This window comes from Mustela erminea, chromosome 1, assembly GCF_009829155.1.
Source record: "Mustela erminea isolate mMusErm1 chromosome 1, mMusErm1.Pri, whole genome shotgun sequence".
Lineage (NCBI taxonomy): Eukaryota > Metazoa > Chordata > Mammalia > Carnivora > Mustelidae > Mustela > Mustela erminea.
Genome location: NC_045614.1, coordinates 98,408,406 through 98,420,809, shown reverse-complemented (window position 1 = coordinate 98,420,809; position 12,404 = coordinate 98,408,406). Strand labels below are relative to the sequence as shown.

General features: G+C 34.4%; 1 protein-coding gene across 4 annotated transcripts in view; it reads left to right on the top strand.

The window, feature by feature from the left end:
- The window catches only part of IQCB1 (IQ motif containing B1), a 56,948-nt gene that overhangs the window by 18,000 nt on the left and 26,544 nt on the right, over positions 1 to 12,404 (top strand). For all 4 annotated transcript variants that reach the window (XM_032334841.1, XM_032334842.1, XM_032334852.1 and 1 more), the window contains 3 exons: positions 3,251 to 3,429; positions 5,200 to 5,309; positions 5,959 to 6,068. In XM_032334841.1, the coding sequence (XP_032190732.1) occupies positions 3,251 to 3,429; positions 5,200 to 5,309; positions 5,959 to 6,068 (399 nt within the window). The remainder of the gene's footprint in view (positions 1 to 3,250; positions 3,430 to 5,199; positions 5,310 to 5,958; positions 6,069 to 12,404) is intronic.

The following is a 12,404-nucleotide window of genomic DNA, read 5'->3' as shown; positions in this document are numbered from 1 at the left end:
TAAATTGAATTTTTATGTCAGAAATTGAAATTTTAAGATAATTCAACTTAAAATAGCATAAAAATATGAAATATGTAGGGTTAAATCTGACAAAAGATGGCAAAGACCTGTTCGCTTAAAACTATAAGATGCTGCTGAGAGGAATTAAAGAATATGTAAGTAAATGGAAAGATATACCATGTTGCTAGATGAGTGGTACATTATTAAGATCTCCGTTCTCTCTAAATTGATATATATTTTAAATACAGTCCCACTCAAAATCTCATTTCTGTAGAACTTGACATACTGATTTCATATGAAAATCAAAGGGCCTAGAATATAAAATAGTCTAACTTTGAACATGAAAAAAGTTGGAGAGCTAACACTACCCAATTTTAAGACTTTATAAAGCCAATATAATTAGGACAATGAGGGATGCCTGGGTGGCTCAGTCCGTTAAGCATCTGTCTTTGGCTCAGGTCATGATCCCAGGGTCCTGGGATCGAGTTCTGCATTGGTCTCCTTGCTCAGCAGGGAGTCTGTTTCTTCCTCTGCCTGTCTTTTCCCTTGCTTGTGTGCTCTCTCTCTGACCAATAAATAAATAAAATCTTTAATTAAGACAATGAGGTGTTGATGCAAAAATATGCAAATATATCTATAGAGCAGAATAGAAACCAGAAATAGACTTGCACATATATGAAGAACTGATTTTTAAGATGTGTAAATGTCATTCAGTGGGAAAAGGATAGTCTTTTTAAGAATGATTTAACAGTTGTCTATCAATATTTAAAGAAAAGAGGGGCCCCTGGGTGGCTCAGTGGGTTAAGCCTCTGCCTTCGGCTCAGGTCATGATCTCAGGGTTCTGGGATCAAGCCCCACATTGGGCTCTCTGTTCAGCAGGGAGCCTGCTTCCCCCTCTCTCTCTGCCTGCCTCTCTGCCTACTTGTGATCTCTGTCAAATGAATAAATAAAATCTTTTAAAAATATATTTAAAGAAAAGAATGTTGATCTATACTTATTAACAATAAAAAATTAATTCAAAATGGATAATAGACTTAAATGTAAAATATAAATTATAAAACTTATTGAAGAAAAATAGTAGAAAGCCATTATGATTTTGGATTGCATAAACTTCGTTAAATTCTTAGATATGACACCAAAAGTAAAATCCATGAAAGAAGAAATTGATTAGTTAGACTTCATCAAAATTTTAAGCCTGCTCTTCAAAAGACACTTTAAGAAGTGAAAAAGACAAAACACAATGGCAGAAAATATTTGGAAAGCATATAGCTCAAGTGTTTTTATCTGGAATATAAAAAAACTCAAAATTTTTAAAAAGGCCTCGTGAAAAAAAAGCAAAAGATTTGAACTTCATGAGTGGCAAATAAGCACACAGAAAGGGATGCCTCGGTGGATTTGTCAGTTAAGTGTCTTATCTTCAGCTCTGGTCATGATTCCAGGGTCCCGAGATCGAGTCCCACATCAGGCTCCTTGCTTGGCAGGAAGCCTGCTTCTCCCTCTGCTCTGTCTGCCGCTCCCTCTGCTCATGCTCTCTTTCTCTGACAAATAAATACATAAAATCTTAAAACACACACACACACACAAAGATGTTCAGCAACACTAGTCATTAGGGTGATACTACTATACGCTTGGGATTTTGTTGTTGTTGGGGTTTTTTTTGTTGTTGTTTTTTTTTAAGATTTTATTTATTTATTTGAGAGAGAGAGAGAATGAGAGAGCATGAGAGGAGGGAGGTCAGTGGGAGAAGCGGACTCCCTGCCAAGCAGGGAGCCCAATGTGGGACTCCATCCCGGGACTCCAGGATCAGGACCTGAGCCAAAGGCAATCACTCAGCCAACTGAGCCATCCAGGCGCCCACCACTCTACGCTTGTTAAACAGCTAAAATTTAATACATTGACCCAAGTGTTGACAAGAATATGGAGGAATCAAGCGCTGCTAGTGGGAGTGATAAAATTGTACAATCATTTTGGAAAGTAGTATGACATTTTCTTATAAGCGTGTATCTACCATATTATCTATCTATTCCACTTCTAGGTATTTGCTGGAGAAAAATGAAACCATATGTCCATACAAAGACTTGTATACAAATGTTAATAGCAGTTTTATCTATAATAGCCAATGACTAGAAACAATTCCATTGTCCATTAGGGGTGAACGAACTATATGGTATATCCATACAATAGGCTACTACTCAGCAGGAAAAAAAAGGAATGAACTATTCACTCATTCATGTTCATAACATGTGACAGTACAGGTGAATATCAAAATAATTGTGCTGAGTGAAAGAAGTCAGGCAAAAAAATACATACTGTATTATTCCATTTGTATAAAGTTCTAGAAAATGTGAACTAATTTATAGTGTCAGAAAGTAGATCAATTGCAAAAAATTTTTATTCAGCTCAGCCATTAATGAAGGAACCAGTAAGATGTTTATATAGGTTCAAAGGAGAATTTGAGGAGGGGAGATTTATAGAGTGGTTTGTCAAAGGAATGTAGAAATGAATTTGCTAATAGCTAAAAAAACAATAAATAGTAACCTTTACAGTTACTTTTTCTACTGGCTAAAATCGATTTGTATTATTGAGTGAGACTCTATTTGCATTGCTCTCAGAAAAGAATCATTATTACTTGTTTTCTATAAGCCAACCTCTGCTTACATATTCCTTACTGGGGGACTGGGGGTCGGGGGTGGTGAGTAAAAGACATGCAGTGATTTCTTTTGACTGTTTCTAAGTTCCAGATAAGTTTTCATATCATTGGTAACACAAGATGTTAGTTGTTAGTATAATGAAGAAAATACCTAAGGAAAGGTAAATTCCTTCTATATTAAGTCCATGATAATTGAATATCTGTGGAATTTTTGTCTTCATACATCATTAAGCAATGGACCATGTACTGTTTTGTGATTTTCCTCTTATTGTTGAAGTTTTTGAATCATTATTTAATATTTTGTACATTTATCTTTCCTCTGCAATTTGACTGCAGGTTTTTCATAGGATAGGGCATTTAGCTGCTTTGTATTCCGTTTTACCTAGCATAGTGCCTTAGACACAGTAGAAATTCAATAAATAGTAATTGGTTTAATGTGATGTGTCCTTGGAACTAAGCTATATCTTTAAAAAATGCGTTATCTTCTTGCACGCTGGCACAGTTAAGCATCAAGTTGCTAGAATTTTTATGTTTAATTTTTTATGTTACCTCTGCATCCATCATTAATGGTATATTCCTTCTTTTTATTTTGTCTGTTAGTGGTGACCTACTCCGAATAGAAGGAAAAACTCTGCATTCAATTTTAGATGAAGTCGTTTTTAAGCTTTTGTCAACTCCTAGCCCAGTCATAAGAAGTACTGCTACAAAGCTCTTATTGCTGATGACTGAATCCCATCAGGAAATTTTGATTTTACTGAGATTAAGTGCCTGCTACAAAGGTAGTACATATATTCTTTCTTTCCTGTAGATTCTCAAAAAGAAATAATGGTTTCTGGAACCATTATTTCTGTTCTATGGAAAACAAAATTCCAATTTTTTTTAAGGTTTTTATTTTAATTCCAGTTGTTAACAGGCAGTGTAATATTAATTTAAGGAATATGATTTAGTGGTCAAATAGTGATGGGGATTCTTCATCTCCAGAATCAAATGTGTATACTTACTAACACCAGACCACATTATGTGGAAATTTTTAAAGATTAGAACATTACATTTAGGACCCAAACTACTACATGGGCCTTCAAAACATGCTTAAAGATTTGGAAGGCACTATTTATTTATTTGTTTATTTGTTTATTTGTTTAAATTTTAAATTAAAAAAATTTTTTTTAAAGATTTTATTTATTTATTTGACAGAGATCACAAGTAGGCAAAGAGGCCAGGCAGAGAGAGAGGAGGAAGCAGGCTCCCCACTGAGCAGAGAGCCCAATGCAGGGCTCGATCCCAGGACCCTGGGATCATGACCTGAGCCAAAGGCAGAGGTTTTAATCCACTGAGCCACCCAGGCGCCCCTGGAAGGCACTATTTAGTAACTTACCTTGTATCAGTCATTACTTTGAACATTATAATTATGTTATGTTATAGGAATAGAGAGGGAAAGAAGGTGGGACTAATAGAATTATTTGATATTGTGTCAGATACATATTTTTAAATTCCATAGTTAGATTTCTTCTATAGAAATATGAATGTCCAACAGACTTCATTATAAAGGAATTTCACCTGAACAGTTCTTCTCCCTTTCTTTTCTCAATAGAACTTACTCAATTTCTTCAAGGTATTTTACAGAATATGAGAACTTGAGTTTTAAAGAGAGTATAAAGACATGGACAGATCCATATAGTGGCTTCCCCAATTACACACTCCAGGGGCATTTTACTTTATTTATATTGAATATATACATTATAATACATTATTCCAATGTGCTTATAAATAGTACTTTATATCTTATACTACTACTGTGTTTTATTTTGTGATGAAAATGCGGTATTTGTGGCACTTGTCCTATAATAATTGCTTAGTAACCTATTGATTTGCCCCAAATTACATATAATACTGTATTTTTATTTAGCAATAATTTTAAGAATGACTAATAATAACCTGTTTAAATGCTTCCACAGTGTAGGCATTTGCTCAGTATGTTATTATCTTTTAAAAAATGTTTCAGTTTAAGATATTTATTTTCAAACAGGAAAAAAATTATCTCCACTCTTTGACTTAAAACAGTGATTCCAGGGGTGCCGGGGTGGCTCAGTCATTGAGCCTCTGCCTTTGGCTCAGGTCATGATCCCAGGGTCCTGGGGTCAAGCCCTGCCTCAGGCTCTCTACTCAGCGGGAAACCTGTTTCTACCTCTCCTGCTCCCCCTGCTTCTGTTCCTTCTCTCACTGTCTCTATCTCTCTGTCAAATGAATAAATAACACAATCTTTAAAAAAAACACAAATGGTTCCACTTACCTTTTTTTATTTAAAAATGCTGAATAGGTTTTTGCCTCAGATCCTACATGTGGGCACATAAAAACTCTTAGGACGGAGAAATATCCTAAAGACCTCAATCTAGAAGTCTTTGAGAAAAGGAAAAAGGAAAATCATGTGATTAATTTTGCTGTAATATTCATTTGTTTCTAAATCAGACTTTATAACCTCTAATTAATACTGATTAGATAACAAATCATATTTTATTATTAACTGTTATACCTTTGTTACTCCATTTCAGGACTCAGAAGTCTTCTAAATAAATATGAACCTGGGACAGAGTTCAGTCAAGAACTTGGACAGCTCATTGCCCTTTTAACCCCTAAGATCTATCAGGAAGTAGAAGAACAGGTAATAAATTATAAAAATAATTTGCATATATGCTAACATTTCAGTAAACATTTTAGTTTGAAAATACTGGAGACTGGTAGCCTCTTGAATCTTTTATTTGCTGTCTCTTCCTCTTTCTTTATTTATCTCCCCTCAACATTCAGACCAGTCATAGTTTGATCGGGGAAGGGGTTTTTATAGACCCAAGTTTTTAACCGTAGAGCCCTTTTTTCCATCCTGTTCAGAGTTCTTCATCCCCTTGAATGCTTGAATAAGTGAGGCCCAGCATGAGAAGTCAAACAAAGAGGATGAAGCATTAAATAAGCAGAGCTATAAAATCCTGATAAAAGGAGTGGAAGGGATATTAAGGAGAATTCAGAGCTAATCAAACTATCTTTAACCCATTGAGCCACCCATGTCCCCTAATCAAACTATCTTGAATACATTTTAGATACTGTCTGAGAGCCTAATGTATCTCCTTTGGGAGGTCAAGTTTAATATTCTTAGACATTACCTGTCCTAGAACTATGAAATTGTTGCCTCTTGCCCAGTTTATTAGAGATAGAGATTAATACTTGTGCATTATTTTAAGTTGATATTTTAGGTTGTTCACTTCTAAAAAAGACTTTCATGGAGATGCCTCTAAATTAATTCTGGCCTTTAATTTCAGAAACTACATCAAGCAGCTTGCTTGATTCAAGCTTATTGGAAGGGTTTCCAAACTAGAAAGAGATTAAAGAAGCTTCCATCTGCTGTGATTACTTTGCAGAGGAGTTTCAGGTAAAAAGTTTTGGTGAAAGGAATCATGATCTCAGAGTATAGCTGTATCTTATTATAGTATTACAGAGTAAAAACTTAGGATGTTTTTCCCCCCAATTTTCTAATATGTTTCTCTTAATCTTTTTTTAATTGAAGTGTAGTTCACATACAATATTATGTGTCAGTTGTACAACAGTGATTCAACATTTATATACATTGTGAAATGACTATCACATCAGGATAAGTCTAGTTATCAACTGTCAGCACACAAATATATTACAGTATTTTTTACTATATTCCCTATGCTTTGCTTTACATCCTGTGACTTAACTTATTTCACAACTGGAAGTTTGTACTTCTTTTCACCTATTTTATTCACACCCCTACTCTTCTCCCCTCTAGCAACCATGAGCAGGAAGGGCAGAGGAAGAGGGATGTCAAGCAGATTCCATGTTGAGTGTGGAGCCTGACGCAGGGCTCAATCTCATAACCGTGAGATCACAACCTGAACCAAAACCAAGAGTCAGAAGCTTAACCAACTGCACCACCCACGTCCCCCTTTGTTTTGTTTTTTAGATTCTCCATATAAATGTAGAATCATATGGCATTTGGTTTTCTCTGATTTAATTTCACTTAGCATAATTCCCTCTAGATCCATCCATGTTACCACAAATGGTAAGATTTCATTCTTTTTTTATGGCTGAGTAACACTGCATTTTATTTATATACTACATCTTCTTTATCCATCTATTGATGGACACTTACGTTGCTTCCATATCTTGGCTATTATAAATAATGCTGGAGTGGAGATGGTGTGCATATATCTTTTTGAATTAGTATTTTCATTTTCTTTGGATAAATATACATAAATGGATTTGCTGGATTGTAAGGTATTTCTATTTTTAATTTTTTTAGGAACTTCCACTCTGTTTTCCATAGTGACTACACCAAATTACATTTTCACCAGCATTGCACTTGGGTTGCCTTTTTTTTCACATCCTTGCCAAAGTTTTTTATTTCTTGTCTTTTTTTTTTTTTTTTTTTGTTTTTATGTTTTTATTTTTTTTTATTTCTTGTCTTTTTATATTAGCTGTTCTAACAGGTGTGAGGTGGTAACTCATTGTGGTTTTGATTTGCATTTCCCTTGATGATGAGTGATGTTGAACATTTTTTTCATCTGTCTGTTGGCCAGCTGTATTCAGGTTCTCTACCCATTTTTTAATTGAACTGTTTGTGGATCATCTTTGGTGTTGAGTTCTAAGAGTTCTTTATATATTTTGGATATTAACCTCTTATGGGAGATAGCATTTGCAGATATCTTTGCTATTCTGTAGCTTGCCTTTTTGTTTTGTGGATATTATATTACTGTGTATAAAAGCTTTTTAGTTTGACATACACCTGGTAGTTTATTTTTGCTTTTGTTGTCATGTCTGAAGAGACAGATCCATAAAGTCTTGCTAAGACTGATATCTAAGTTTACTGCTAGTAAACTGCCAGTTTTGTTTTAGGAGTTTTGGGGTTTCATGTCTTACATTTAGGTCTTTAATCCATTTGGAGTTTATTTTTGTGTATAAAAAGTGGTCCAGTTTATTCATTTGCATGTCCAATTTTCCCAACATCATTTGTTAAAGAGACTATCATTGTATATTCTTGCCTCCTTTGTCATAGATTATTGAACATATGTAGGTATATTTCTGGGCTTTATATTCTGTTCCACTGGTCTAAATATATTTGAGCCAGCACCATACTGTTTGGATTATTATAGTTTTGTAGTATAGTTTGAAATCTGGGAATGTGATACCTCCATCTTTGTTCTTTCTCAAGATTGGTTTGGCTATTCAAAATCTTATGTGGTTCCATACAAGTTTTAGGATTCATTTGTACTAGTTCTATTAAAAACGCCAATGTAGATTGAGACTACATTGAATCTGTAGGTTACTTTGAGAAGTATGGATATTTTAACAATATTAAATCTTCAAATCCATGAGCACAGTATATCTTTTCACTTATTTGTGTCATCTTTGATTTCTTTCATCAGTGTCTCAAAGTTTTCAGAGTACAGGTCTTTCACTTCCTTGGTTAAGTATATTCCTGTATTTTATTCTCTTGGTATGATTGTAAATGGGATTGTTTTCTTAATTTCTCTTTCTGCTACTTCATTATTAGTATATAGAAATACCAACAGATTTCTATCAATTTTATATCCTGCAAATTTACTGAAATCATTTATTCTAATAGCTTTTTGATAGAATCTTTAGGTTTTTCTAACTGGGTGTTATATGCAACTGATGAATTATTGAACATTACATCTGAAACTGATGATGTACTATATGTTGTCTAATTGAATTTGAATTTAAATTTTAAAAACTTCAGGGTTTTCTATATATAGTATTATATTATGAGGAAACAGTGATAGTTTACTTCTTCCTTTCCATTTTAGATGCCTCTTATTTCTTTTTCTTATTTAATTGCTGTGACTAGGATTTCCAGAACCATGTTGAATAAACTGGCAAGAGTGGACATCAATGTTTTGTTCCTGATCATGGAGGAGAAACTCTCAGTTTTTCACCATTGAATATGATGTTAGCTATGGGTTTGTCAGATATACCTTGTATTATTTTGAGATATCTTCCACCTATACATACTTTATTGAGAGTTTATACCATAAATGACTGCTGAGTTTTGCCATTTGCTTTTATTTGTGAATATTGAACCATCCTTGCATCCCTGGAATAAACCCCACTTGATCGTGGGATATGATTCTTTTAACGTATTGTTGAATTCATTTTGCTAGTATTCTGTTGAGGAATTTTGCATCTATGTTTATCAGGGTTATTGGCCTGTATTTTCTTTTTTTTGTAGTGTTTTTGTTTTTGATACCAAAGTAATGCTGACCTTGTAGAATGAATTTGGAAGTATTCCTTTCTCTTAAATTTTTTAGAGTAGTTTGAGAAGAGTAGGTATTAACTCTTTAAATGTTTGGTAGAATTCACGTGGGAACCCACTGATCCTGGACTTTTGTTTTTCAAGAGCTTTTTGATTACTCATTCAATATAATTATTAGTAACTGGTGTGTTAAGATTTTGTTTTTTCCTGACTCATTCTTGTAAGATTGCATATTTTATTTCTTCTAGGTTGTCCAGTTTGTTGGCATATAATTTTTCATAGTAGTCTCTTATAATCCTATGTATTTCTGTGGTGTTAGTTTTAACCTCTCTTTCATCTCTAATTTTATTTATTTGGGCATCTCTCTTTTTTTCCTTGATGAATTTGGCTAAAGGTTGATTAATTTTGTTTATATTTTCAGAGAAGCAGTTTTTAGTTTCATTGATCTTTTCTTTTTTTTTACTCTTTTATTTATTTCAGCTCTTGTCTTTAGAATATTTTCTTCGATTAACTGTGGGCTTTGTTTTTCTTTTTCTAGTTCTTTTAGGTATAAGATTACATGATTGTACATTTTTCTTATTTTTTGAGGTAGGCTTATATTGCTCTAAATTTTCTTCTTGGAACTGCTTTTGCTGCATCCCATAGATTTTGGAATGTTCTGTTTCCATTTTTATTTGTGTTAATTTTTAATTTACTCTTTGATTTCTTTGTTGACTCACTGGTTATTTTATAGCATGTTGTTTAGCCTCCATATGTTTTTGTTTTTTCTGTTGTTGTTTTTTTTTTCTTGTAATTGACTTCTAGTTTTTTACCAGTGTAGTTGGAAAGATGTTTGATACGGTTTCAGTCTTAAATTTATTGAGATTTGTTTTGTGGTCTAACATGTGAGCTATTCTCAAGAATATTCCATGTGCAATTGAAAATAATATGTAGTTTGTTGTTTGGGGATGGAATGATCTGTATATATGTTAAATCCCTCTGGTCTAATGTGTTGTTTAAGTTCACTTTTTCCTTACTGATTTTCTCTCTGGATGATCTATTCATTGGCATAAGTGGGTTATTAATGTCCCTGCTCTTGCATTACTGTCATTTACTCCCTTTACATTTATTAGGGATATATATTTGCTTTATATATTTAGTTGCTTCTACATTGGGTGCTTATATGTATTTACAACTGTTAAATCCTCTTGTATTGATTTCTTCATCATTATGTAATGCCCTTATTTGTCACATTATGGGCTTTCACATAAAGTTTATTTTGTCTGATATATGTATTGCTACTCAACCTTTCTTTTCACTTTATTTGCATGGAGTATCTTTTTTCCATCTCTTTATTTTCAGCTTGTGTGTGTCTTTAGGTCTGAAGTGAGTCTCATGGGCAGCATGTAGATGGGTGTTGGCTTTTTATCCATTCTGTTCTCTTGTCTTTTTTTGAGCATTTAGTCCATTTACATTTCATGTATTTATGACAGGTAGGTACTTATTGCCATTTTGTTACTGTTTCCTAGTTGTTTTTATAGTTCTGTTTTTTCTTTTTTCTGTGATTTGATGACTTTCCTTACTGTTATGGTTGTCTGTCTTTTTATTTTTTGTGTACCTATTACAGATTTTGGGTTTGTGGTTACCATGAAGTTCCTATATAACACTCTAATTATGGTGGTCTATATTAAGTTAATGGTCAACTTGAGTTTGAATACATTCTAAAACACTCCCCATCACCATGGAGTTTTTTTTGTTTTTGATGTCATATTTTGTGTGCCCCATAACTAATTATTGTAGGTACAGTTTACTTCATTGCTTTTTATTTTTAAGATTATTTATTTATTTGACAGAGAGAGTGAGCGAGAGAGAGAGAACACAAGCAGGGGGAGTGGGATAGAGAGGAGCAGGCTTCCCACGCAGCGGGGAGCCTGATGTGGGGCTCGATCCCAGGACCCTGGGATCATGACCTGCGCTGAAGGCAGATGCTTAATGACTGAGCCACCCAGGCACCCCTGCTTTTGTCTTCTAACTTTCATACTAGCTTTATTTTTTTTTTAATATTTTATTTATTTATTTGACAGAGATTACAAGTAGGCAGAGAGGCAGGCAGAGAGAGAGGAAGGGAAGCAGGCTCCCTGCTGAGCAGAGATTTCCCAATGCAGGGCTGGATCCCAGGACCCTGGGTTCATGACCTGAGCTGAAGGCAGAGGCTTTAACGCACTGAGCCCCCCAGGCGCCCCCATACTAGCTTTATAAATGGTTCTTTCACTATTATATGTTTGCTTTTACCAGTGAGATTTTTTTCTTTCCTAAATTTCTTCTAGTTATGACCTTTAACTGCTTAAAGAAGTCCCTTTAATGTTTCTTATTAGTCTGTTTTTAGTGGTGATAAACTCTTTAACTTTTGTTTGTCTGATGTCTCCTATTCTGAATGGTAATCTTGCTGGATACTCTTGGTTGTGTAGGTTTTTCCATTCAGAACTTTCAGTACATCATACAACTCCCTTCTGGTCTGCAAAGTTTCTGCTAAAAATCAGCCTTATAGTTGTTCCCTTGTTACATAATTAGTTTATGTCTTGCTGCTTTTAAGATTCTTTCTTGGGGTGCCTGGGTGGCTTAATTCTTAAGCATCTGCCTTCGGCTCAGGTCATGATCCCAGAACCCAAAGCCATGCATTGGGCTCCTTGCTCAGCAGGGAGCCTGCTTTTCCCTCTCCCTCTGCCTGCTGCTCCCCCTGCTTGTACTCTCTCTATAGCAAAAAAAATTTAAAAAAAAAAAAAATTCTTTAATTTTTGACTTGTTAATTATCATGTGTCTTGATGCAGACTTCTTCGGGTTAATCTTGTTTAGAGTTTCTCTGCTTCCTGGGCATGGATGTCTGTTTCCTTCTTCAGGTTAGGGAAATTTTTAGCTATTATTTCTTTTTTCTTTCTTTCTTTTTTTTTTTTTTAGAGATTTTATTTATTTATTTGACAAACAGAGATCACAAGTAGGCAGAGAGAGAGGAAGGGAAGCAGGTTCCCTGCCGAGCAGAGAGCCTGACAAGGGGCTCCATCCCAGGACCCTGGGATCATGACCTGAGCCGAAGGCAGAGGCTTTAACCCACTGAGCCACCCAGGCATCCCTCAGCTACTATTTCTTCAGATAAGTTTTCTACCCCTTGCTCTGACCCTACTCCTTCTGAGACCCGTAATATTGCAAATGTTAGTACACTTGATGTTGTCCCAGAAGTCCTTTAAATTATTCTAATTTTTTCAAGTTCTTTATTCATTTTGCTATTAAGCTTGGGTAATTTCCACTACACAGTCTTCCAGATTGCTGATTGGTTCTTCTGCATTACCTAATCTGCCTTTGATTTCCTTCTAGTTTATTTTTCATTTCATTTATTGTATTCTTTAGCTCTAATTGGTTCTGGTTTTTTTTTTTTTTTTTAATTTTATTTGTCTTTGTAGAAGTTCTTACTGTGTTTATCCATTCTTATCCCAAGTT